Genomic DNA, 27,123 nt, shown 5'->3' with positions numbered 1-27,123 from the left:
TATTAGTGCAGTCATCGCTATTTCAGGGAGAACTCTATCTGTGATGAAGACCGAACAACGCTGTATGGGAAGGAGAATATCGAAAAAGATGAGGATGTCCCAGACGAAAAAGTTACATACTTCCCTCAGTTGAAGTCTAAAGACCTCATGGGAACTAACAATTTAATTTGTGCTCGTCTTGTAAGAAAAAGAAAAATATGATTTGTAGACCTCATGGGAGCTGACAATTAGAGCAGGTTGTTCAACTCAACAAGATTAAGTGATTGACGGTTTCCAATTCACAACTTCAGAAAATGAGGGGGAGTACTTTAAAATGTTAAAGAGCAAAATAAAAGCTTATCTTCAAACGGATTTAGATGTAGCTATTGTCCTGCGAAAGAAAGAAAAGTGGACAAGTGAAAGATATTGAGAGATCTAAAGAAGGTATGAGAGAGCTAAGAAGCAGAAATTTTGAACAAGATTGATTAGTACACTGGCCAAGTTTCATAAGAAGCCATTGCAAGCACAGATAAGAGTGACCAAGAGTCCCAAGTGGCTAGCATTGTCATGAGGGTTGTAAAGAAAAAATAAGAATTTAATAAAGATGTAGCAGCGTCAATGACGGGTGCGTTGATTAAGGAGCATTTGCAGGTTTGTGAAGAAACGAATGAATTGATTAAATGTGTTAATTTTTTAGGGTAAAATTTTATTTTGATGAAAACTTAAAATAGATGTGTTATTCTTATGGTTTTAATAAAAAAGGATGATCCAGCAAATACATATACTGCTCGGCCAACAACAGAAGGTTATTTGATCTCTGTTCACTCTTCGTAGTGATGAAAATCATCTAAGAAGAATTACACCAAGAAGATGACCAGAGGATTTAGAACCGATAAAATATTTTTATGGCGACAAAATGACCATGGAATAGCTACCAACTTCATCTTCTCTTTTGATGCTGTTGCTGCCGCCGCTACTGCTTCTTTTGGAGTCGATGGGGAAGAAGAAGGGGTAGATCTCGTAGCGCACCATGCAGCTGCTGTACAGCACACGGCACCCCTTCCGGTGCACGCAGAAGTCGGCAAACCTCTCCACCGCCGATGCCATGCACTGCGCGCACGCCAATCCCCCGATGTCCCGCGTGCACTGCGCCAGCCCGTAAATTGTCACGTACGGCGAGAACGCCGTTGTCTCCCTCCCCAGCCCTCCGCTCCCCGGCGCCACCGCCGCCGCCCGCGCCTTCCTCATCACTCCCCCCACCGCCGCGTCGAACGCGTCGCCGTCGCCCGTCACATTCTCCACGTTGTACAGGATGATCGAGTAGCCGGTGTCGGACTTCCCGATGAAATTCTCATCGTCGTACCTCAGGAAGCAGTAGTCGTACCTGTTAAAAACACAAATAATCCATAAATTGATTTTCTTTCTTAACAACAATTTAGTTCGAGCGTGCAAAGTTCAACAGTACCAGATTCGGGCGTCGGCTTGGTGCGGGCACGCCGCCGGGAGCGCCTTGGCGGCGTCTTGGAGGCACGCCGAGCAGTCCTGCGAGCTGACGTCGGATCTGCACTGGGCGAGGCCGTAGATTGTCGTGGTGGCGGCACGGCCCGAGGAGGAGGTGGCGAAGCCGCCGACGGAGGCGTGTGCGACGAGGTCGGATAGCACGGTGTTGATGCGGGCCTGGGTGTCGCCGGCGTTGGCGAAGGGGTTGGCACAGTAGTGACCGATGGGGTCGTCGGCGGAGGCAGAGAAGGGGAGCAATAAACAGAGGAGGATAAGGTGATAAACCCGAATCAACGCCATGCTGATTCAACAATGGCTTGGAGATGGGAATTATATTTCATCTCTCGGTGCTCGGCAGCATTTTTTGACCATAGATATGGAACATTACTCAGCAAGTGATGTGCTACACTAGCACGATAAAAAATAATAAAATAATAAATATATTTATATATATATATATATATATATATATATATTAATTAAATTATATTTTAGTATAACAGTAGTATATTTATAATTAAAAGGTGCCCATTAAAAATAATCTATCTACAAACTTTGGCACTTCTCCAAATTAGTGGAATTCCAAGACGGTGACTTTTGTGGGTTTCTAGATGCTATTTGGGGTGGAATGCATGGGAGCTTGGGCCATCGATAGTTGACCTAGTGTTCTACGGAGGAGACTGAGCCATTAGGAATGCATACTCTGTGGAAATCTCTTTGACCAATGATTTGTATAGAGGATATATCTTTATATCACGCACTATATCACGATATAATACCGTCAAATTTTCATATGTTTTTTATAATGAATTTTTTAATTATGAAAAAAATAAAATTTTTAATTATGAAAAAAATACTAATGAGTATATATATATATATATATATAATTCTGTGGCCAAAATTCCAGGACGCTGACGTTTGTTGGACTCTAAGTGCCAATGCATGTGAGTCTGGCCCATTGATGGTTGGCTCAGAAGGAGACCCAGCCATTGAAATCTCCTTGCCAAGATTTTCATGAAGGGCATAACCTTATCTATATATAAGATACAAATTATATATAAGATAACAATAGAAATAAATATAACTGAAATTATATATAAGATACAAATTAGAACAGTGAACACATTATGTGTCGAGCAAGAGAAGTGCAGCCAGATTGGGAAGAAGATTAATTCATACTCTATTTATTTTAATGTTAGTTATTTTAATTAAAATTTATGGTGTTCTTTTCCCTATTTGACATATCACATGTCCTTTGACTCTATCTATATCTAGTCACTATTCCTGCTAAATATGTAATCTAGCTTACGAAATTCGAATTCAATATCGTGAAAGCATCCGCAACGCTCGTGGCGTTATAACACCTTTAACGCCCTTGGTCGATTGGATCCACTAACACGTGGTTGAGGTGGTCGACCAGTGTTCACCCTTGGTGGTCGATCAGTGGTCACCACCACTCACACTATGCAGCCTCTACGAACGCGTTAACATTAAAAAAATAAAAATAAAAAGCACGAGCCCACCTATTAACGTGTTCAGAACTCTGAACGCGTTCAATACCTCACTCCTCTCTCACTCTTCTACATCCTTCCTTCGCTCCTCCACGCCTGCTATTAACGCCCGATTAACCGCGCGTTGCGGATGCTCTGATAACTTAATCACGTGTCAATTGACGAACAGATTCTAGTTTGGGCCCACTTTCAAGTTCGACGCGGTATGTAATTCGAGTAGGTTATGCGCGCGTGCTGAACTCTATTTTCTTTATCTTGTATTTTTGGGTGTTCTTTTGGCGATCGAGAAGAACGATTTATTAAATTGAACGGTCGCTAGGGAAAGAGATGTGGCGATCGCTGTTGGGGAGATCGGAAGAAGGGGAAGAAGCGGCATCGAGCTGTTCGGAAGAAGTGATCGGCGGGCGAAGCGGTGGGCGCTGAAGGAGGAGGAGGAAAGAGGGCGGAGTTGGGCGGGGCTTCGATCGAAGCCAGCAGCGTGGCTGCCATGTCTGCGGGGATCTGCGGGAAGCGCCTAGGGTTGGAGGAAATCTTCGGATCTCCGGCGTCGCCGCCTCCGTCAGCCAAGAGATCGCGCTGCAGTCGCTACGGATCTGAGGATACACTCTCCGTGCTCCTCCGCATGTTCCCCTCCATGGATCGGGAGGTAGTCTTGCCCTCTCGCTTCTTTGTTCTAATGATTTTTTTTCCCGCCCCTTGCTTGTTGGCTTCAATCTGTGGAATTGCTACGTTGCTTATTAATATTGTCGAAAGTCAATGAATCCAGGATTGAGATGGGTTTTATAAAGATTAACAATGGATCCCTAAGAATGTTTATTCAGTTCAAGTATTGAACATTGGTAGGAGGAGCAAAGAAAACAACCACATTTCCTAGCGATTTATTGATAATTATTCACTTTTCGTCACAAGGACGTACCTTTATGCTGTTCTTGATCGGGGAAACTAGAAACAAAAGAGAAAATGGAAAAGAAGGACAACTGCTTATTTGAGTTATCATGCGTGGCTATGAAGTCTCAAAAAGATTAGGTTGAGGGACAGGACCTGCTGAAGTGAGCTGATGAGACTAATACCTACCTATCCTATGGGATATAATTTGACAATTGTTTGGACGACTCATTAAGTTACTGCAGTCCTGAGGGTGATGTCAAGGACTAAAATTTGGTATCCGAGTACGTGCAAGAGCACATTTTGTTAGATTTTTAAAAGTGGTGAGAACTTGAAGTTTTCTTCTATAGTCGGGGTGATCTAGCTGTGTCGTCTTTATCCAGTAACTTCATGATTTTTAATGTTGTTGTTTCTCATCTGAAACGCAACTGACTGAAAATGCTAATTGAGCAGTCCTTGGGAATGTCTGTGTTGTTTGTACTACCCCGAATGAACGAGTGCGTTGATGCTCTTCATGACATGTTGTTGAAGGAAGGCAAGCCTTGAAGAATACCTTTTTTTCTTCATAAGCCACTTACTTTATCTATTATCCGAGATATTGTGATGTTGATAAGCTTGACAGTATCATTTCATCAAAGCTATGTCTTACCTGCCATTCACATGCAGTCTCCATTTCACATGCACAAGTTGTTGCAAGATCTATTATCACAGTATGAGCCATCACTATTTTTCCTGCTTATTAGCTGAACTTTTATATAACAAATGTACCAAAAGAGCTAGTAATTCAAATCATTTGAGTAAAGGTATCATTCAAATTTTAGGAAGAATTTACCTCTTCTATCATTCAAGGATATTTTTATCTATTGTTTTCCCATGTCTTGAATTTACATAAGGTGTTCTCTTTAACTATTACACAGGTTGTTGAAACAGTTTTGAATTCTCACGATCACAAAATTGATGATGCTATTAAAAGTCTCCATGCTTTGTGCCTTGGTGATGGTTCTGTGAATGTTGAAGGAATTAACTCTATTTTACAATCAAGTGACAGCACTCTGCAAGGTCAGCACCTACTTCGTTTGTTTCTACTACATATATCTCAGTTGAGTTGACTAGTGAGGATTCTAATTCTAGGTGCAGAAGCCTTGCTCTCTCCTACATTTTTGATCTTTTCTGTGACCATTCATTTCAGGTGTTCTGAAGTCTCAGACATTTGAAGGGAAGGTTGAAGTCTCTCAGAACAAGGGAAGTTGTCAACCTGAGGAATCACAAAATGGGACTTCTTGGGGCGATATATTTGTAAAGGAAATGATGAATGCTTCAGATTGGAATGATGTCCGAACTCGTGCTATGAAAACCTTGGAAGTATTTGAAAGAGATATCATTACTCGAACAACAGCATACATGGAGGTAGATAGTTTATTGGTGCTCCGTTCATCTTACTTGCTGCTCATTGCTCTTTTCTCCATATTTTCTTACGGTTATGCAGAAAGACAGCAATTCCTTGAAAGAGCAACTGCAGTGTTTGTTAAGAGACAATCAAATCCTAAAGAGGGCTGTTGCGGTCCAGCATGAATGCAGTTTGGAGCATGAGGAGAAGATTAAGGAGGTGCAGCATTTGAAGCAAGTGATTAGCCAGTATCAAGAGCAAGTCAGAGCATTAGAGGTAATTAGAATTAACTATTTGTTTTCACTTTGAAGTTGTTTGATTCAAAAGCTAATAAGCTGATGTCTACTAGCTTTCTCTGCATAACCTTTCTAACTTGATATTGAGTTTTTCTTCTTCTTTGGTTGGATGATTGGATGCTAGTTGTTTGTTGCAGATGAGCAACTATACATTGAAGGTCCATCTTCAGAAAGCGCAAGACGGCAGTTCCATGCCAGGCCGTTTCCATCCAGATATTTTCTAGGTTGATTCCTTCAATTACATGCTTGTAAGCACGAAATATCTCTCTTAGAAATTAGTTATATAGTTGCAGCAGGTGCAAAGGGGAGCCTTTTTGTTATGAAGAAAGCCTTGGTTGGTTTTGTAATCGACTATTTATACCATCTTCATTGGTATTCGAATCATGGTATAGAAGGATCAAAATTATTCTTGTTTGTTTAACAATTTCTTGTGGATGCCAATAGGTTTGTCTGATTAGAATGCTGATGAAAGCATGAATTAAATTGTTTCCGATGTTACAGTACAGTGATCTTGCAGGCATAATAATGAGAAATAATGTATTTTGATACAAATTAAACTCGGAACTTGCTCTGTGGTGGATTTGATCATCAATCTACCTCCTGTTTCTGCTGCCAAGCAGCAAACTGATGGAGAATAGGAAGCGGAACACGAACCTGCGGGCGATGGTGATCCCCCACTTGCTCAGCTGCGTGATGCTGTGCTGCTGCAGAATCCCGTTGCCGGTGTTGATGCAGGTGTTACTGGTTATGTTCACCCCCATGACTGCCTGAGCATGGTCATTTTCACTGTCCGGCAGCGTGCCCAGCAGTTTGTTATCGAACATCTGCAAGCCCCTCATGAAGCACTTGGGTGGGTCGTCGAACTCGTTCCGGATCACCCCTTTGAACAGGTACTTTACCAGTGACATGTGGAACCAGAGCTGGTAGTCGTGGATCCGACTCTGGTTGACGAAGATGCTGCCCTGCCTAAGGGCAAGAAGTAGCTCCATCTTACTGTGGAATTTAGATTAGAATAGTCAGGTTTTTCAAGAGCATGTAGACACAAGTGGGTTGAATTTAAGACCAAGTGTCGGAGGGATGGTAGTTAGGGTTTAGATGAACCAAAACCGCCAAACAAGAGCAAGACAATACCATGTTTAAATGCACGGACGACAAGTTTGATGCTGGAATAAGTCCTACAAAGTGAACTTCACGCTCACCTCTACTTTAATTTGTTGTGCATGCCATTTGAAATCTGGTAGGCTTGCAGTGTGGATGAAGGTTGTCACACTTGTGTCTTCATAATGAAAGTCTCGTGTTATCTCATCATACTCTAAACTTGAAATTATCCTCTGATTAACTCAATGGAGAGCTTCAAGATATCTCAACACTAACCTTTTATCATTATTGGCAGCAAGAAAGGAGCTTCTCATCGAGCATGGCTTCGTGGCCAGAACAAGTGTCCATGTATTGATGGCAGTGGCTATGTCTGAAGTGGCAACTATAATGACCGATCCATGTGCACTACTGTCTTTGGAGTCATCAACTGTCCAATACTGGAGTCGAGTTTTGTATCTATGCCATCTTAAGCAGTCACAAAGAATCTATATTGTAATGACTTTGACCTTCAAGCCATGAGAAGGCGACTTGATCTGTAAAATGAAGCCAACACTATCAATGAAATAGAGTAAGAAAATCAAAGTGAGACCTCAGTGACACTCATAGCTCATCATGCCACATCATTCCTTCACTATCGCAAGAGGGCTATAAAATCATTTCGATATCTGAATTCTCACTGGCACTTTCCTCACTTTTCTTGTAACCGAAGCCTCACCCACATATATCCTTTCTTGAGAAGTAGCTAGATTGGATAAGAAGAGGGGAGCACAGACGACGAGGCCTAGCCATGAGCTCCGGCTGTAAGTCTTCTTTGAGTTGCATCGACGCCCATGCACCGGTGAGAGCGACGTACGTGAATCTCTACAAGTGGCCAGAGTCTGATGCGGAGTTCGTCAAGTCAGTTACCAGTGGAAGAAGAGGAACAGTCCTCCATGGCAGTGCTAAAGGCATCAACCTCGATGGAAGGAGGAAGTGGAGTGCAGAACCGGCAGTGGTCGACGGCTTCTCATGCAGACAGATATATCTCAGGAGTTACACTTTCTCCAGGAAGGAGACCGTTCCCGAGAAGACACTGCGTTGCCTTGGACGAGCCAAGGAGAGAGCTGCTGCGTTTCCTTTCCTCCAACCGAAGAGCGAACACACTGCAAGTGGTGTAACTGGTGACTCCGCCAGTAAGAGGCAGATCAAAACAACTAAAAAGACTAGGAAGAAAAAGAAGAAGGCTTGCGTTACAGCAAGCAAGTTAAGAGAGGTCTCCTACGCAACACTTTACTTCATCTTCCGTCGTCTCCTTTCTTGCACTGCTAGCGTCGATGCGGTCGATCGAGGCAGAGAAACATCGCAGAAATGATTGTGAGCTCTTTGATTTTTCTGTTTCTTAAGTTTATTCTTTTGAGCACTGGTACATCTATCTGTGCTTTTCCACTCTTGATAAGCAGATAATTAAGTTATCTGTGGCTCGATTTTGTGCCTTCTCTGCTGCATAATTTAATTTGTATCGTCGCTTAAGTTTCTTTTGATGTGAGAAAGCTGGTTCTTCCTCTCCATTTGTACATCATGCATTCCCAGATTTCAAGCTAGCTAGATTTACAAACAATAATGCAAAACTTTTGAGTGAGAATAGCATTTAGACACCAATCTATCTCTGAAACAATTCATCTTTGCTTTTTGTGCATGCTTCGTCAATTCTTCGCTACTAGCTAGTTAATCTTCTTAGCTGGGAAAGAAGTGAGAACTACTCTCATCGGCTGAAATTAGTGTATGGCCGTAGTTGTGAATTAAGCTACTCGATCAGTTACAATTAGTTCCTCAATCATTAATTTACATTCTCATCCGAACTCAACACCCCTCGTTAAGGTAATTGTATTGTATTAAATTGGGTACATCTTCTTGTACTCTTTGCCGAGCAACTCGCCGGAGGCTGACCACGACCGCGATCGGCCCAGCGACGCCGTCTGCCGGATGTTCCTCAGCCTCTTGGCCTCGATCCGGTGCGCGATTACCCAGAAGAGCATCGTCCCGATGGTGGCTACCAGTATGACAGATCCCATCACCGTGACGGCCACCGCCAGCCACCGCTCGGTCCGCCCCACCACGATGAACGACAGCGCCAGGAAGGCGACGCTGATGAGCACGCACGCCACCCACATCAGCTTGTTGATAACCGTCATCATCTGCTTCTTCGCCTTGCTCTCGATCACCACCACCGACGTCTGCACCACCACCACCGCCAGCGAGATGAAGAGCGACACCGAGTCGAAGACGAAGAAAATCATGAACGGCGTCTGGTGCGCCACTTTGGCTTCCCCCAGCGTCAGCCCGGGGCTCAGATTATCGTACTCGACGTATTCACCCGGCACCGTGAAGATGCCGGCGAAGGCCACCGTGGCGATCAGCACCGCCACCACCGTATTGGAGTTGATGGCGTTGTTCAGGCCGTCCTCGTGCAGCTTGTCTAGCCGCTTGGCGATGCCCTGCACGCGACGCCGCGTCTGCCGCGTGTGCTCCATCTGCGAGTGCACCTCGTGCTTGATGTCGCTCACCGTCTGTTTCAGCTCACGTGCCGGATTCGTGCACGCGCTGCCGGCTGGCCGGAGCGTCCTCGCGCTCTCCACTCCGTGCCCTTGAAGTAGTCCGGTGATCTCCGAGTTCGCCATCTTCTCCGCCGTGTCCAGAGCCGTCTCCCCTGATTTGTTTATGACTTTCGTCTCCAAATCCTCTTTATATTCTAGCAATCTCTTAATAATCTACCAGCAACAAAACAGGGCATCTTCATCAAAAAAACACAGAATCAAATTTTACGTACCTTTTATTTTACACCCTATAGTTTAAAATATTACATATTGATCCTAATTACTTTTTTCCATGTAATAAAGGAAGAAGAATAATTTTTTAAATATTATCTGAGCTTTAACATCTTTTTCAAAATATCCTTTAAAAGTTTATTATTAATATTCAAAAATCATTTTACTCAATTTAGCAATAATTTAGACGGATAAAATAAACATTTGAATTTACATTGACTAATTTTATAATGAATTAAAGTAAAGGATATTTTAATATTTACAAAGCTTAACTCTGCTTTAATGTTGGGAGGAAGAGATGTTTTTATTTTTAAATTATAAATTATAAAGAACAAAATATAATATTTAAGTTATAAAAAATTAAATAAACTATAAGGAGGGAAATGGAAATTTATTCCCGGAATCAAATGGCGACCGGGGAAGTCACCGTCTTGTTACCTGAGCACGGCCTTTCCTGGCCGCTATATGCAGCGCGGTGTTGCCCTTCGTGTCGACCAAATTAAGCAGAGAAGGTTCATACTCGACAAGAACCTCCACGATCTCCAGGATCGTCCCCTTCACGGCCATGTGAAGAGCAGTTTGGCCTTTCTTATCAGTTCTGGTGGCGATCGCTGCTTCTTTCGTTAACAGAGCCTTCACCACCTCTACGTGACCGTTTCTGGCGGCGGAATGCAGCGCCGTCTTGCCGTTGCTCCTCGCGATCAGCGCAAGACTCTTGTCGGCTTTCAAGAGGAGGTTCACCATCTCGATGTGGCCTTGCGCTGCCGCGGTGTGCAGCGCGGTGGTGTTCGACAAGTCGACCGTCAGCGAGAGCTCTGGAAGAGCATTGAGAAGCTCCTTCACCACATCTGGCGGACAATTGTTTGGGAACGAGATTGAATTTACGATCAAAATAAAATTTCACAGGAAAAAAAAACAGAGCGATTTGCGAAGGAATGCCGGGAAAATGAGAGAAGTAATAATACCAACATCGCCTTGCTTGGCGGCGATGTGGAGGGCGTCGAAGCCATTCTTGGCCTTGATGCCGGCCATCGAGGCGTCGTGGTGCATGATCATCTCGCGCACCACGTCGACGTAGCCGTACTCCGCTGCGACGAACAGAGGCGTCTCCCCGACCTGGTTCTGCTTGCACAGAAAGTCGACCAAAGCTTCGGCAGTAGCGGCGCCGGAAAGAATCTCCTTCACCGCCGCCAAGTTGCCTGCTCTGGCGGCGGAATGCAGAGGCGTGTCGTCTCGCTTCCCAGTGACTTGCTTCGCCATCTTTTTCCATCGAAAGGCTGGAGAATCCATCTCCACAGCTAATTTAATTGCCGGAGGTTGTGATTCCTCTTCAACACGGTGGATTAACTTTCTCCATATGAGTTCCTGTAACAAAAAGCTAACAATTGCATCAAACTCATAACAAAAAACAGGGGAAAGGATTGGAAAAAATTGACAAACGATGGCACACTACGTGACTTGATCACATTTCAAAATCACCACCAAAGACTGTAACATGGAGGAGGAGGAGGAGAAGAAGATGCGACCTACAGCTTGAGGAAAAAATAAAGGAACAGAAAATGGTACCTACAGAGTAAGCGTCTCTGCGATTGGAAAACGAAGCTTAACCTTTCGTTCTCCGGAGATGGATCCTCGTAGGGTTCAACGGGCTTCCTGCCTCCCAATTGTTGGGCATTGACTATATGTACACCGGATTAACAGGGACGGATCCTTATTTAGATGCAAGCACCCATCAATTGTTCTACGACAGCACAGGAACGAGTATTTTTCTATTTTTTGCATGCAAATGACGAACAAAGACGAGAAGCAGGTGCAATCAGACAACTACATGGAAAATAAATCAAATTAATTTTTTAAAAATAATAAAAAAGAGTTATTTGTGAACAAAAGATGAGATGCTGTCTGTGTTTTTATATAAACACAATTTAATAACAGCTAAAATGTAATCTAATTACCAATTTACCATCTATTCACACAAATCTTACGTTCGAAATCACCTAAATTTTCTTGACATATAATTTTATCAACATAGTGTCATAAAACCTATAAAATTATATGTGAAATTCTACAGTTTATGTAATATCATTTCATATCACTTGCCCATCTAACTGACTGGACCTTTATATTTTAACTTCAACAGAAAAGGACAAGTACCAAGTGCTATAGCTGCAACGATTTATTTCGAGAAGTACTCGGCTAAGTTCTTCTTACAACATAAGAAACATTTGAGGATGAACTGTCACAAACTGCTAAAAGAGCCATGAAAACGAAACAACCATCTAGATTTTCTAGTCATGACCTAAGAAATTGGCGAATGTTGCTAAATTGGTGAATGATTTGCATAGCTGCTGCACATAATGACCCACGCAGCTTGAAGCTCACCAATGAGTTCATCCAAAAGATCAGCATTCAGTATCTTTTCCATTTCAATCACAACCAAATCCATATTATATTTCCAGCCAAACAATCCTGGCTCAAGGACCTTGTTATCTCTGCACTCTTGTAGTCCTTTCTTTTGTTCAGCCACGATTTGCCAGAGACCTTCGATAAGACTGCTGCAGTCACAGGCTGGTAGACGTGTGCTTGATATTAACTGCATGGACGAGCTAACTAAATCTGCTAAACAGCAACTTATAAGATCAAACAATAATTTTCGTTCTAATCTTGACCATGTTGCAGCAATTCCATCATACTTCTCCTCTAGTTTACTGAAAACACTTTGGTCTAGAGGGCAATCGAGCAAACAGCAAGCCTTCAAGAGCTTACTGTCGTTGATATTTTGAATACCTGACTCCACAAGTATGTCAAGAAGGTATGTGAAATCTCTATCGTCGTCATATCTGAATCCTTCATGTGAATCCCCTGAAGGTAGAAGTATGGTATTGCTTCCTGCACAATCTTCATCACTTAGCATGAGAACCTCACTTTCCTCTGCACATGTACCAGCTGATTCCATTTTTAGATGCTGAAGTTGCGATCGAAGTTCTGTAGTTTGGCCAAATAATCAAATATGAAAAGATAGTAAAATAAGGGGAAGCTAAAAACAGTAATAATTTTGTAGACTTGCCTTTAAGCTCTGCACTTAATCTTTCAAAGCAATCAGAGCTATAAGTTTCATTTTCGGATAGGGTTTCTGAAACCAAGATTGGACTAGGCTGTTCAAGGTCATTGGATTTCAGTTGTGATTCTGCGATATTTGATTCAGATATAATGAACTTTACTCGAGGATGGCTGCTTAATTTTTCCTGGAGATGAATTTGCTTTATTGAAATTGAAAGTCACACATATGCTACATCATAAATTGTATCAGCCTAATTAAAGAAATGAAACAACAACAACAAAGACTATGTTCTCATGAGTTTAGTCAGATTCCTTTAAAGCTCATATATAATGCATGTATGTTCATAGGTCTCCTGTTCAGGCAACTGGAGAATGTTAATTTTCTGCTAACTTTGCTAATGTGTCGTAGTATTCGATTGGCAACTACTTATCCTAAAAGCTTAAATTTGTAGAAAAGGGCCAATTAATATATTAATGATTTTGCAAGGATCATGATTTAACAAGCTCAACTCTAATAACATAATAGAGTTGTTGGTATTGCTTAAATTACAAGGAAATGACCCGATTGGAGAAGACCTACTACTAGATCTGCAATGTCACGGACTGAAGAGTAGGAATAATTCTAAGACATCCATCTGCTGGAAATTATTACACTCTAATTAAGTCTTACTTTATGGAACCATGATATAGTGAAATGAGACGTTTCATATTACATTAAAGTTGTTGACTAAGTTGATGGAGCTTGTAAGACTTAGATGAGTTTAACTAAATTGGACTTGATATTTTTGAACTAGGGATTCAAGAAAGCAAAGTGAAGAAATTAGATGTTAAATGTTCTCTAACATGTTACCATAACAAATAATTTTGCTAGTCAAACATTAGAAAAGAGCACATAACGTTTGAAAAGAGAGTCAACTTATGTGGTCATGCATGATGGTTCTTTATATGTTTTATACATATATTTTTGATAATCTTTCGCAAAGTCAACTTTAACATAGTAAAGTGACATGATAATATGTTCTATGCATCTGAACATAATGTTGGAAGATTATTGCCAATACAATTTGATGGCATTAAACTAACAAGATCTCATTACCATGACGGAAAAAAGAATACTAAAGTGACATGATAATATGTTCTATGCATCTGAACATAATGTTGGAAGATTATTGCCAATAGAATCTGATGGCGTTAAACTAACAAGATCTCATTATCATGACTGAAAAAAGAATACTAAAATGGCATGATAATATGTTCTATGCATCTTAACATAATGTTGGAAGATTATCTCCAATAGAATTTGATGACATTAACAAGATTGCATTAGTATGACAGAAAAAAAAATCACGATGCTAATCAGTTACTTGACATAATGTTTCCTTTGGGTCACATGGATCCTTACAACCATCAAAAACGTTTACTAAAGAATTAAAATAGTGGAAGGGCACCTGGATTACTATGTGATTATGGGTATGACTAGATGGAACTTGAAATGTGGACCCAAGCTCCTGGTCATGAGTGAGCAATTTCCATGCCTCATCTCCAGGTATAGGAACGTAAATACTATCATTTAGGCAACATCTTTCAGTCATGGAATGAGTAGTGGGTGCAGTATTTAACTTCGAAACTTCCTTTCCAAGACCCTCTGAATCAACATGGATCTCACATTCAGGCAGCATATCTTTATCTTCAATAGAATCATCAAATTGATAAGTGTGATTTTGGAGTTCAGACATTTTAACTGGTGGTATTATCATGCAAAACTTTGCATCTAAAGAGTCAGAGGATTCTACATCTGGTACATTTCCAAGTATAGTGGTCCTACCACCAACTACTTTTCTGTCAGTTAATTTTGGAATGCTTGAATCTGGAATTGATTTTGAGCTTGGAGAGAATCTGGAGCTTCCATATCTACAGGCATCCTTGCTGCTAATACCCAAATGGCAGATTTTGTCGAAGAGTACCTCATCTCTAGACAAATTTTTAGCAGAAATATTCTTGCTAAAATCTAGACTATACTTTGTTGTCTCTTCCTCAAATGGTTCAGAATCTTCATTGGGTGTGCTTGAACATCGAGAAATATAACCACTGTCATGAGACTGTTGGGTGGCATTCCATCTCTTAGAATAGTAGCTTGGCTCCATAGCCACATAAGATTTAGTTGAGTTTATAGTCGATGAGGTAAAGCTGCTAACCCAACCCCCATAAGGGTCAGGGGACTGAGGAACTGAGTCTGAGTGGATGAGTTCTGCAATTCTTGGCATCACCAAAGAGTCCCTAGTTCCAGCATACATGTCGGTTTGAGAGGTAAATTTCCATTCAGTAAGTCTATTCCTATTGTGCCTTATTTTTCTTGTGATATTCCTATATATTCTTTCTGAACCATCTACTTTGTGATTCAATCCATTATGATAATAGAACAAATTCTCTACATTTCTCTCTTCATGTTGAAATTCCTGAGTTCTAGATGCTGCAATTTTTCTGTCTGTTTTAGAATCAAACCAGAGGTGACCATGTTTTAAAAAACTAGCCTCTGCCACTTTTTCTGCTTTCTTACGAATTGGCTTTAAGACAACAATGGGAACAGGAAGAACACCTGTTTCAGATCTTCCCCTTGATAGTGGGGGATTATATGGAAGAGAACTTCGGTCTTTCTTACCATGGCGTTTTTTAAGTCTTGTTGCATATGGCATATAAGAGCCTGTGATTTCCCAATGTTCATGATAGAACCTATCATTACCCTTTTCTGTTTTGCATGGCCTACACTGAACTTCATTGCTCCGATGCTCAGTACTGCCTTTATATGGTTTTAGTACAATGATCCTACTTGACTGAGATGAGGATGGTGTATGTTGCAAATCTTGAAGATGCTTTGCAAATGGAGATTTTGAATCTTGGATATGTTCCAAAGAAAGATCTTTGCCAGAATCTGTGATTTCAAAGGCACCATCGAATTCCTTAGAGCCGTGAAGCAGTTCTATGGATGATTGCCCCTTTACATCTGCAAATTTCTTCCTTGCAATACTTGCATCAACTTCATATACTCTTCGTTTATTTGCCATTGTATCAGAGTGATTTGTATGCTTCCTACTCTTGGGTGCTTCGGTTACTTCAAAAACATCTTTAAACTCTTGTTTCTCGGTGTTTCTCCATGGTGAGCAGTTCTCACCATCTGCATAATTACCCAAAAGACTTGGGGATGAGCTTATTTGGCAGCAACTGCCCATATCTTTCTTTCGTGGGGGTAATGCATCAAGACCCATCAGTCTTGCAATTAAACTGGGTGGTGAAGGATGCTTAGTTTCTTTCACTTTTGATAATTCTTCCTCTAACAGTCTCTTTTTAGGAATTTCAATAGTTTTCTTGGGATATGACTTTTTCCCTATCTCATCAGCAAACTGGAAACACAGAAGCAATTGATCAAGGACATTTATTGGAGATATGAAATGATATTTTGGTAAATGTGCAGGAAAATGATATCGGCTTAACATAATCATTACAAACTCTGTAAGTATCAAATCTACTCCAAAAACATTAATACAACACTTTCTGTTAAAAAGAAAAATTCTGGTTTTTACACACTTAAATTTTGCAACAAACCATCAAATTACAGAAATAATTTTAAACTTTGCGACGAATGAAGTGAATGGGATTGATTGGTATGACTTATGGTAATAAGAAATTAATGATGAGACTGATACTTACAGAATCTTCTGCAGGAAGGACTATGCTGCAACCAGAATCAATTGCAGCCCTTTTAACATTTGAATCTTTTCTGAACCAACACTGACCTGAAATGAGTATCTTAATATGAAATTCAAGTCTCCCATACTGTATGATAGTTTTTTAGGGTCAAAAAACAAAACACTATAGATAAATCTCAGGATCCAATCATCTGGAAAAATGATCATAAAGAATAATGTTAATATTATAAGATCCCTAATTACTATTATTCGTGGAGGTCCTTGATACTACCCACATCACTCCTCAAGAAGTAGAATTCTCCTCCGCACAAGCTCGGTAGTTTCACACAGTCTATCACAGCTCTAACGTAATTCCTCGGTAAAAAGAAACCAGCCACCATGACATAGAAAAACGCACCTAAAACCCTTGAAGAGGTTTGAGGATCTTATAACTTCTTGTTGCTGAGCTATTTTTTTCCCTCTTTTTTATGTAGCATCAATGGTTTATTGAAATCCCAATAAAGTAAGACTCGAGGAAAACAGAAGCACTATTTATCGAACAAAGTGCTTGTTTTCCTTGGAACACATATAAACAAGAATGAAACAGACTAGTGCAATCTCCCTCCCCTCACTTGGAAGACGAGAAAGAGCGTAAGCATCCTAAAGAGCTAAAAAAGGTTGTTAGTCCGTTCGGAAAGCTAACATCTTTCCACACATTTTTGTGTTTTTTTTAAAAAAATTGTCTCTTAATAAAATGGAAAACCAAAAAGGACTGAACACTGCAACTACAAAACGGGACGAAAAAAAAAGTTCCTAGCTTTCTACGTGGTATCCTATGCAGAAAGACTCACTCTAAAACTTACAGAAAGATCAAATCTTTGCAGCAAATTGGAACTCCAAAAAAACATGAGAAATTAAAGAAAGGTACCTTCAAGCGGATTTGGGTTCACGAAGACCCGACGCCGGGCGAACTCCGCCGGCGACACTTCCCGGCGATGTAGTCTGCTGCTCTGGTTCATTTTATTCTCCTCGGGAGCTTAAGCATTACAAGTTAGGCTCTTGCTGTAGGCACAAAGGAAGCGGGTCTGCAGGAACAAACGATGCGGGACGAGATTTGGAAAGTTCAGAATCGTAATAGCAAGAATGATTAGAATAAATGAGGGTCGACGCAACGGCTCGGATCAGCGTGTAATAAATGAGCGACCGCATCGCAATGCAACGAAGAGAGAGAAGAGAAGAAAACAGATACGAAGCATTGAGAAGAGTACCCGACACGACATTCCACTCTTCTTTAATTTCTCACTCTCTCTCTTTCTCCTCCTTGCTCAGCTCCAAGCCGCTGCATTGTTTTTGGAATACTCGTGGCTGGTGGTGGTGGATGAACCAAAGGACGAGTAACCATTTTAAGCTGAGAAACCTTTGGCTGGTGAAACAGATGGCTGTCAAATTCTTCCCCCTCTGTTTTGTTTCCCAAAAATTTGCGTTAGAATTGATGTGTCGCCGGCCGTTAGCAAAATAGAACAAGAATCTACGTTTTGGAGTTTCAGATTATCGAGGAGGGACAATGGTTAGAAAAGTCAACAAACGACAGCATCTAGCGTTGAAGAAGATTCGAATTTAATATTGAATCACGAGCAATTTTTTACAGGACACCCCAATCTACTATATTTATCATGGAAAGGAGCTCTAAATAATTTTTTCTTCAAACACGTTCTATTAAAGTAAAAGTACTATTAAAAAAAAAACATTTTCCGACTGGGAACCATTTTTTGAATCAGCTTACTTATGATCCAAAAACTATAAATTGATGACACACTGCGTTCTTTACAGAAGAATCGCAATTAACTATTCTTATGTCGAAAATGAGAGCATCTTACATCCTAAAAAGTATTTATGATATTTTTAAACTGCAAATTATTCGTAAATCATCTTTCAATCTAAATATCACAGATTGGCACTGCCCTGAAAATTATTTATAAATCAGCTTTCGATCTAAAAATCACAAGTTGACACTATTTGGAAGAAAAAAAGATACTCTCTTAATTAGCAATTCGGGTTGAATTGTGTCATTCAATATAAAATTATATAAATATTGTAAACACTAAGTTGTGGTTTCGCAATTGCTAAACTTATTAAAATTAATTTAATTTGATAAATAGATCAATCTGTTAATGATCATCAGTAAATTTTATCTCTCTTAATTAATAATAATAATAACAAGCTTCTTTTTTTCTGATAATGGCAAAGTTTAAATGGTTAGTGACTATGAGATGTAAAATATTATTTGAAAAAAAAATTTGTTATGAAACTTCCAAACAGGAAAAAAAAGACTGATAATTGACTCTTATATACCCCGCTCATGCTTATAATTACTCACCAAGAAAATGATTAAATACGAAGGAAAAACATATAAAAATTAAAGAGGAAATTAAATCCTACACCAAATCTCGAATGAAGTGCAAGTAAGAGACAATATTGGGCAGAGGAAGGGCACGATGCAACATAAGACAAACTAGCTAGGGACGAGGCAGGAAACAAGGAAACCTGCTTCCCTCTGGATTCACAATATATATATATAATTGTATTAAAGTTGGACGATGAGCGGAAGAAGACGAAGAGTTACCTGAGAAATGGCAATTAGACAAGACTGGATTATTTGATCTCGTCGCGACGCCCACGGTCCATCTTCGCAGAATCAGCCATGCCTCCGTGCATGCCACCGCGTTCCATTATTCTCTCCGACAGACTGAGTCGATGTTGTCAGTCACCGGTGGCAGTGGCACCCGTGACTAGTAATATCTCTCTCTCTTTCTACGTGGATGCCCCAGAACCTGTCGTCGATCGATTTTTGTCTCACGGGTTAATTGGAAATTGAAAATATTTGATATACAACATGAGGATCATGAGGCATTGAGCAACGGGGTTTAACTAGTGTTTTAAAATCAAATCAGACCACCATAATTCAAAACCCAAAAGCAAACAGATGTAATTAGATCAATGAAAATTTGGCTGAAACAAATGACTGGACCCAATTCGAGAGCCATGGCATGAACAGAAATTTAATTCCACCTTAAGAGATTGATGACAATGAGGTTGAACCAAAGATTGTCAAATTGTGAATTGTATCATCAAGCACTTCGGTTAATCTTGTCGAATCTTGAATCATAGAGTTTTAAAAAAGTTCGATGAAATTGTTAAGAAAGATTGCTACCTCTCGATCGCAGCTCTCATGGTGAAACCTTGAACCAGCGGAGATATACGCCACCCAAACTAGCGAGCTTAAGCCCCACCTTCATCTCCGGAGAAAGCGGAGCGGAGCGACTTGGCGTCGTCTGGGCCGGAAGTCAGTTGCCGTTCCTGGTTGATGTCAGATGGATTTCGAAGCGTTTGGCGAAAAGTAGGTCACTGGGCCGGAAACCGGTGGCGGAAGAGAAAGGAGGCGAATACAGAAACGGAGGAAATGGGGCGAGACTGAGAGGGCGGCGGCCAGGGTGGAAGGCGGCGACGGCGATGGCCGTGCGAGGGGGAGGAAGCAGATCGAATTTGCGCGCGAGTAAGCGAGGTGTCAAATGAGTCCCGGTACTGCGCAGCCCATTAAACCGGGCCAGGCCCGAAATACTCATTTAGGCTCAGCCCGGCACGTTCCCCGTAAATCGCCATGGGAGAAGTGGGCAGGCACTCCTATTTTAAAGATTTTAAAATGAATAAAGTTCGAATTAAAAATATATTTGTCAGCGACAAAAAAAAATTACATAAGATTCCACCTTCCAGGTTTTAAATAAAAAAAAAACAAAGCCTAAAATAGCGAGTAGGAAAAAACAATTGGGGAAGAAATAACAGTAATAGAATAAATTAGAAAACAATTAAATTAACGGCGGGACGGCGCGGAGCACGCACCGCTCGACGCGGGTATCGCGACGCGTGTAGCCGCTCCCTTTGTCGGGTACCGCAAGGCCTCGCGCGCCACGTGGTCCGTGAGGGGCGGGACCCTAATGCCATGTGCGCTCACAAGCGGACAACCGCATGCGGCGCGGCCACCCGACCCCACCTCTATGATTAAGACGCGTTATGTGCAGTGCAGGAAACATTACGCGGGTTTAATTAATTCAACACCAACTTGAATTGAGTCCCATGAATTCGTGTTATTATTATTATTATTTTTTAAAAGAAAGATGCATTTTTTTAAACTAAAAAAAAATTGATAATCCCAATAGCCACATTTTTCCCACGGAAGTTTTCCACCTACCACCAGAGAAATCGGAAAGCGCATACGACGGTCAATCCAGATGCTCAGCATTCTTTGATATTTGAAGGAAAATTACTACAAATACGCTGTAGCTAAAATTTGATAAAATTACATTGCACCATTGCCCCGGGGACTGCATTTTTTTAAACTAGAGACTAGAGTTTGAATATATTTAAATTCCATCTCTAAAAGTTGATAAAATTACATTTTGCTCTTTAAACTTTCAAAATTTATACCATTTACTCAGATTTATTGCGGACGTTACATAATATAAATATACATATGATACATAATTCACATCATTATTTTATTATGTAACTTAATTTTGTTAATAATTAGGGGATGTTTTATTAATTTTCAAAGTGTTTTTAAAAACCAAGGGCAATTATGAAATGTAATATATTTGTATTGCTACAATTTTTGATCTTACATTCAAGTTCTAGTAGTACATACGACAAAGTTAGTAGTATGACCTATATATACAATTTTAAAATTGAAAATTTGTCATTACTATTTTAACTGAATAGGTACCATCAACACAATTAATAAAATCAAATGCTAATATCGTTATTAATTCATATCAAATAACACAAATGTAATTTTAATAATGAGAAAAAAGATCAAATATCAAAATTACTAACCCTAATTCAAATATCTATTTCATATATACCTAACATATTGATATTCAAACCTCACATGCCAAGATGAATAGGTGCTTGAATCTAATAAATTTAAATTAGATATTAATCGTTGTCCCTATTAATATAAAAGGGTAGAATATAAAAATATATTAACATAGTTAAAGATTGATATAGACCTAAAAGTGGGCACTAATTGCATGCATGCCACGCTAGGTTTCCTCATGAAAGTCATAATAATGCAGATAAGGAGAGTTTGTCTACTGCACGTTGGAGTGTTATTGATTTGGGGGTCACGTCGTCGCTAGTCACACGACTTGTGGTTCGGGTTACCACTTTGGGTCGAGTCGGAGGATGCACAATTGGGTCAACCGGTAAAGTAGTTGGAGTGGGCACAACATAATGAGACGCGCGAGATCCATCGATCACCCTACTAATGCATGATTTGGAAAAGGCACGCAGGGGTGTGGTTAAAAGGGAGGGAGGGAGGGGTCCCTCGACCTTTGGAGGGTCTCACTTTAATAGATGCAGTCTTGATCCTCGGGGACCAAATAGTATGAGCCTAACCTTAGCCTTGCGTGGGGTGAGCATGATGAGCCTATGAATCCATGTGGCGAGGGAAGGGACCAATTAATTGAGAAGGAGCTGCAGTTCACTATGCTTCTGCATGTGTGTAGTGTAGCTAGGGGCCCCCTAGCTTTTGTACTATAAACACTCTGATATTAAAGCCTAGATTAGATAAGATCGATCGACTAATTCGATATTTTTTTTAAAAAAAAATAAAGGAAAATATGCCAAACGCCGGCCAATGTGTTTCCGGTATATGCAAGAACAAGAGAGAAAAGTGAAACCAACCAAGAAGCTTGGCAAAGTCATCGACATCAAAAACACAATATGTGCCAAATGCAACAGCTATCTTGCATAGGCCAAGACAACGTGAGACATGAATCCATATGCTTGAGCTCTTTCCATCTTTAAGCTTTAAACATGCGAAATGGATCGATTGAATTGAAAAAGAAAATGGTTTTTAACTAGCTAGGTCATGCCGATCATCAATTGGAGTTTAGGAAAAAGAAGGGGGAAAAAAATCATCGAGTAGCTAGGGAATCAAACATCAACATTAATGTGGTTGGATAAGAAGTCATATACAAGAACAAGAAGAGGTCACATTGATGGGGACCTTGCTTGAATCCTATGCTACCAACTAAATATATATATTTTACCAACAAACAAGAATGTTAGGTTCTTGAAGAAAATCTACACTTTGCAGATCTAAAGATGTTCTTTTGCTTGCTACATCAGTGGGATGACTAGTGACGAAAAGTCTATAATGAAATAAATAAATGAAATGCAAATTTATTGATGCATGTCTTTCAACAATTAGAACCAAAATCAAAATATGGTTCAATTTGGTTTCAGCCTGAGTCAAAATGTTTTCTATAAGAACACAGTAGCAACAGCCCCCTATATATATACTTACAAAACAGATGCATGGCAGAAGATGCACTGAACAAGACCCACAGATTTTGATGTCTCAGCATCATACAATTGAAGCATTCTTTTCTACTGTAAATAAAACTTACACATTCCACTTTAATTCCTAATCAGTACTTATGTTCATTCCAAGAGACATGCCAAAAGACAAGAGTGAGCAACAACAACACAGTACAATGTATCAAGTGCACCTGCTGGCTGCTGCTTGTCCTATATACAAACACAACAATGGTCCTAAAATTATTCTTTCAGCAGGAGAATAATTAATGAACTGTACTGTACACAGAGCAAACAACGTACCTTCACATGCAGCACCTTCTGGGACATGAGAGATTCTGACTGCAACATTACATGTAAGTGACGTTGCAAGTTTAGAACTCAGTAGGTAATGTGAGTACAGCTATTTAGTGAGCACATAAGAGAGCGAGAAAGATAAGAACGGAGAGTTCATAGAGATGTAGGTCAACTCTAGAGTTAGTTCCCTTACCACAAACATGGACTGTTTGGTTTCCAAGTTAGAATGTGCGTACCAGGAAAAAAACTTACACGACCAAGACTTCCACAATCATACAACACATGCAATGGAAGGAAGTCTTGATTACCGAGTCAATAAGTTAAAGGACTGTATACATACCCTGGTCTTTACTCAACTTATGGCATGAAAAAGACAAAGTCCATACCCATGTTCCTGCATACAAATTACATCTTAATATGCTAATAAACCATCTCTACTGAAATTAGTATCCTAATCAGCATTGAATCATGCAGTGTCCTTGGTTGGACAGTGTGTGATTCAAAGGATGTGGATTTTGAAAAATTAAAACCAATTCATGATTGTGCCCAAAGAAACAGGTCATTATGTTAATGACAACTTTATCTGCAGAGGGAGCTTTTCTGGAATCTATACAGACTACATTAAAACAAAAGAATAGATATGGAATTTGAACACCAAATTACAAAAATTAATTAATTCCTACTATAGATAACTAGAGAGAGGGAGAGTCATGGTTGTGGGGCAGGGGAGGGGAGGGGGGCCTTAAAGGACGGAGAGGATTCCTGAATCCTGAGTTCATCTTCTATATATAAGGTCATTGCAAGACCACCTTCCATTCCTGACACAATTCCACATTCCATTTTTCTTTCCTCCCATTTCAAAATTCAATTTTGTCAGTCCCTCCTCTTCTATCTTTCCATCTGTAGTTACTGTCAGACATCGACATATATCATTCAATTTGGTTGCGTGCGGAAGATCTTCAAGCGACAAGAAGCCCATAGAACTAGCAGCTGAAGGGGAAGGAGATTTCATGGGGATGGGTGTCGATGCTTGGTCTCTTGAAGACGCCATGGCCTCAGGTTTTGCTCCTGTTTGGGGTTTTCATGAGGTAATCTCTCCATATTCCTGTCTTCTCTTATCTTGCTAAGTTTCACCGACGCCTCGCCCTTCTTAATACACTGGTGATCTTGATTTATAACCTTTATTTGCCGTGACGCAGTCTGCTCTTCTGATGTCTCTTGTTCCTGAAGATGTGACCGTGTTAGGGACTCGCTTTGACCCTATAGCTCCCTGTTACCGTAGAACTTGTTCCTCAATTAATGATCCAAATTCTGCTTGCTCTCTGTGTTTAGCCAAAGAATTCTTATATTACATTATATTTTATTATCTCGTCCACCAACTCTCATCATTACCTTTGGTCTTTATGTGCAGCAAAGATTCTCTGCAACCAATCATTCTGTTCCCATAATTTGATTTAACTTTTAATTTTCTTCTGGCCTGGTCCATGAAGTCTGTGATAAATCATCTTGTGATAATCAAATCTATGCTTGCTCTGACTTGATCTGTTTTTTCCCCTTGATTAAGCAGAGCGTGGAGGAATTAAAGCACAAGCTTCTATGTACTACCTTGGAACTGGAATCACTCCGCACTAATGCCAAGGAAGAGATGAGAAAGACCGAGGAGAACGTTAGCCAGTTGTTGCAGCTGCTTCAAGTGATCACTCAAGAGCGAGACGAGGCCAGAGAACAGCTACAGCTTTTGATCACAAAGATCACACAGCCAGAAAGCCCACCGATGAGGCAGACGAGAGCCAGTTCCAGTATCACTGAATCTGACAGCTTCTCTGGCACCCCCAAGAAGAATCATTCTTATGGCGGTTCTCCCGGGCATTCTCTTTTCAATGTGACTGCTTCTCCAGAATTACCAACTATGAAGTTGCAGTGCCAAGAACGTGAACCAGATATGACATCTGCCGTCATAAATGGCCTCGTTACCAAGCCGTTGCCTCAGAAGGGGAATCTGCTGCAAGCAGTGCTGGAAGCAGGTCCTCTGTTGCAGACTCTCCTCTTGGCAGGGCCACTCCCTCAGTGGCGTAATCCTCCACCTCTGCACCAGTTTCAAGTTCCTCCAGTTTCTGCCATTGCTTACAATTCTTCATCTCTCAGCCAAAAAGTTGTGACGAATGCAAATAATTTGGCTCACGGTTCGCCTAACATACTCGATAGTGAGAAATCTAAGGAAGAATCGAATACATACTCCTCTGATTTCCTGAAGGGACCAGTGAGTTTGACCTGCATGAGAAGTTATGACAACTTGAGCTTGAAAAGGCAGAAGACTCAATGCACAGGGGGTGCATGATGAGAAAGATATGTTCTTTCCTAATTTCCAACACACCCTTCTGGATAGGAACAATTAGATTTATTTTTACTTTACATATCAAGATCTACGTTGCAGGAGTTTGCTTTATTCTACTTTTATTTTTAATTTTAATTTTAAATTTTATTTTTTTGGTGAAGAATGCCTAGTTTAACTTACTCTGAATAATCTTAGTTAGGTGCTATATTTTTTTAGAAGATTGTGTAATATTTCATTGTGCCAGCAGCAGGCAAATCTAAATGCATATTTATCATCTTTACTAAGATATTATACAATCAAACAGCTTGATATCTTGATCCATCATCAAAGTGTCGGGATCCAGAAATTCAATTCTTTTGTACATAAATCAAAGAGTTCCATCTTTTGTTTTATCTCAAACTTGATATCTTAAAACTTAAAAACATCGACTACAAGTTTATGACCAAGATTTCCTATGGCCCTCAAAGGATCCTCATTTCTTGTTCTATTCTAGAAAGTATTCATCAATTTAGACAGCTCTTATTTTTCTAAATTTAATCTACGCATGCAGCTGTTTCTTTACTCAAGTCTTTTCAACAGTTTGGAGCTTTTCTGCAATACTGAAATGTGTCATTTGTGTACTATTTATTTATTTATTCTGAGATTCTTGTTGTTTGGTGGTTCCTTTTGTTCAAATTTTAACACCTTGCTCCTGCTATATTCACATCCTTTATACTCTTGTTAATTATCAAACTCATCCCGTTGCCTGTTCCTGTTGACATGATAGGATGCCTTGGAATGAAATAAAAGGGCCATCAAGCCAAGAAAAAAATTTGAAAATTTCACAAGAAAAATTCTAGCATTTGCACTAAATTTTTAAGATGTGATTGGTAGGCATTTACCTATTTGCAAACTCATGCTGAAAGAGTAGAACTATCAAATGAATTGACTAGAAATTTTAAAATTCTGGCATCTAATTAAGAGGGAATATCGTACAATGTAGAGAATTGGACAACCAAACAAGTTAATAAATTACTTGTATTACACCAACAATAAAGACACTACAACACTTTTGTGGATCACTCACAATTTTAAGACAAGGAAGAAAAAGAACAATTCACACTTTGACTCACAAGTTGATTTTTTTTTTTTTATGAATGAAAACTAAATGTAGGGGAGAGTATTTATAGTACTCACTATGCAATCTACACCGTTCAATAAAAATAAATCCTAGTCATAGAAAAGTCTCATTCTTATCCATTGAATGAGAGAAACACTTCCTACCATACATTTATTTCTATCTCTTACTAAGTCGTCATCCATATTCATTAGATAAGAAAAATATTCCTACCATAAGATGAGAAATGTGCTATTTACAAAATTTGTACATTGTAGGTTGCTATGATGAAATGCTATACAGTTAGGTTGATGGCATAAAGAACTCAGACGAGACAAATGTAATCAAGTAGCTGGAACTGGCTCACAGCAATGTGCATAGGTTTCATTGGCTTTTTCACTTTTGTTTGTGCTAATTAACACGACTGCATTGCAACCATGCCAGAGTAGGAATCCAAGTTATTAAACAACGTGTAGGTAGTTGATAAGAACTATAGTTATTGGTTAGTATGGCATGAGTACATTGACCTAACTTCTCTTTTATGCACTTAATCAGATACCTTTTTTGTCAGTTTCTTCGCTCTTTCAAACACTGAGTGATACAAGTGCATACATGGGATACAGAAAGGGATGGGAACTAATGCTCCATTCCCTACCAAAGTCTGGCAGGATTCTTCACTAATAGTCATTCAGATAAGAAGGCTTGACTATCTAGAACTGAATGTGGATGAAGCTTGATTAATATGCACCAAATTAGACTTTGAAATTACCAAAAAGACAATTTTTCTCATCTACCCAAACGCACATAAATCTCAAGA

General features: G+C 40.0%; 7 protein-coding genes across 8 annotated transcripts; 3 read left to right on the top strand and 4 right to left on the bottom strand.

Annotated features, from left to right (window-relative positions):
* Positions 1-761: 761 nt before the first annotated feature.
* LOC141845356 (cysteine-rich repeat secretory protein 55) lies at positions 762-1,861 on the bottom strand. The gene is made up of 2 exons (XM_074733424.1): positions 1,445-1,861; positions 762-1,363 (listed from the first exon to the last, which is right to left on the bottom strand). Exons 1-2 carry the CDS (start codon positions 1,777-1,779, stop codon positions 883-885), a joined length of 816 nt encoding a protein of 271 aa, XP_074589525.1. The 5' UTR covers positions 1,780-1,861; the 3' UTR covers positions 762-882.
* A 1,412-nt stretch (positions 1,862-3,273) lies between these two features.
* On the top strand, positions 3,274-5,964 carry LOC141841169 (uncharacterized). The gene is made up of 5 exons (XM_074729300.1): positions 3,274-3,636; positions 4,793-4,934; positions 5,065-5,282; positions 5,362-5,538; positions 5,696-5,964. Exons 1-5 carry the CDS (start codon positions 3,478-3,480, stop codon positions 5,780-5,782), a joined length of 783 nt encoding a protein of 260 aa, XP_074585401.1. The 5' UTR covers positions 3,274-3,477; the 3' UTR covers positions 5,783-5,964.
* A 187-nt stretch (positions 5,965-6,151) lies between these two features.
* LOC141825953 (ABC transporter G family member 20-like) lies at positions 6,152-6,547 on the bottom strand. Its single transcript, XM_074713217.1, has one exon. The coding sequence runs from the start codon at positions 6,545-6,547 to the stop codon at positions 6,152-6,154; it is 396 nt and encodes a 131-aa protein (XP_074569318.1).
* An 896-nt stretch (positions 6,548-7,443) lies between these two features.
* Positions 7,444-8,007, top strand: LOC141825942 (uncharacterized). Its single transcript, XM_074713206.1, has one exon. It carries the CDS (start codon positions 7,444-7,446, stop codon positions 8,005-8,007), a length of 564 nt encoding a protein of 187 aa, XP_074569307.1.
* A 520-nt stretch (positions 8,008-8,527) lies between these two features.
* On the bottom strand, positions 8,528-10,750 carry LOC141848553 (ankyrin repeat-containing protein At5g02620-like). The gene is made up of 3 exons (XM_074736602.1): positions 10,426-10,750; positions 9,899-10,308; positions 8,528-9,403 (listed from the first exon to the last, which is right to left on the bottom strand). Exons 1-3 carry the CDS (start codon positions 10,748-10,750, stop codon positions 8,528-8,530), a joined length of 1,611 nt encoding a protein of 536 aa, XP_074592703.1.
* A 907-nt stretch (positions 10,751-11,657) lies between these two features.
* On the bottom strand, positions 11,658-17,222 carry LOC141846288 (uncharacterized). 2 transcript variants are annotated; one of them, XM_074734335.1, is made up of 5 exons: positions 17,132-17,222; positions 16,226-16,311; positions 13,969-15,918; positions 12,528-12,705; positions 11,658-12,445 (listed from the first exon to the last, which is right to left on the bottom strand). In XM_074734335.1, exons 1-5 carry the CDS (start codon positions 17,220-17,222, stop codon positions 11,781-11,783), a joined length of 2,970 nt encoding a protein of 989 aa, XP_074590436.1. In that variant the 3' UTR covers positions 11,658-11,780. The 2 variants fall into 2 exon arrangements, 1 of the variants encoding a protein (XP_074590436.1); XR_012603333.1 differs by lacking the exons at positions 11,658-12,445; positions 16,226-16,311; positions 17,132-17,222 and having other exon boundaries at positions 12,691-12,749; positions 13,969-14,027.
* A 6,459-nt stretch (positions 17,223-23,681) lies between these two features.
* LOC141845625 (uncharacterized) lies at positions 23,682-25,451 on the top strand. The gene is made up of 2 exons (XM_074733690.1): positions 23,682-23,963; positions 24,443-25,451. The coding sequence occupies exons 1-2, from the start codon at positions 23,886-23,888 to the stop codon at positions 25,211-25,213; spliced, it is 849 nt and encodes a 282-aa protein (XP_074589791.1). The 5' UTR covers positions 23,682-23,885; the 3' UTR covers positions 25,214-25,451.
* Positions 25,452-27,123: the final 1,672 nt, after the last annotated feature.

This window comes from Curcuma longa, chromosome 1 (genome assembly GCF_044706935.1).
Source record: "Curcuma longa cultivar G26 ecotype Majalengka, Jawa Barat chromosome 1, ITB_CL_G26_1.1, whole genome shotgun sequence".
In the NCBI taxonomy this organism is placed as follows: domain Eukaryota; kingdom Viridiplantae; phylum Streptophyta; class Magnoliopsida; order Zingiberales; family Zingiberaceae; genus Curcuma; species Curcuma longa.
The sequence above is the reverse complement of the archived record's forward strand: the minus strand, read 5'-3'. Positions and strand labels throughout refer to the sequence as shown.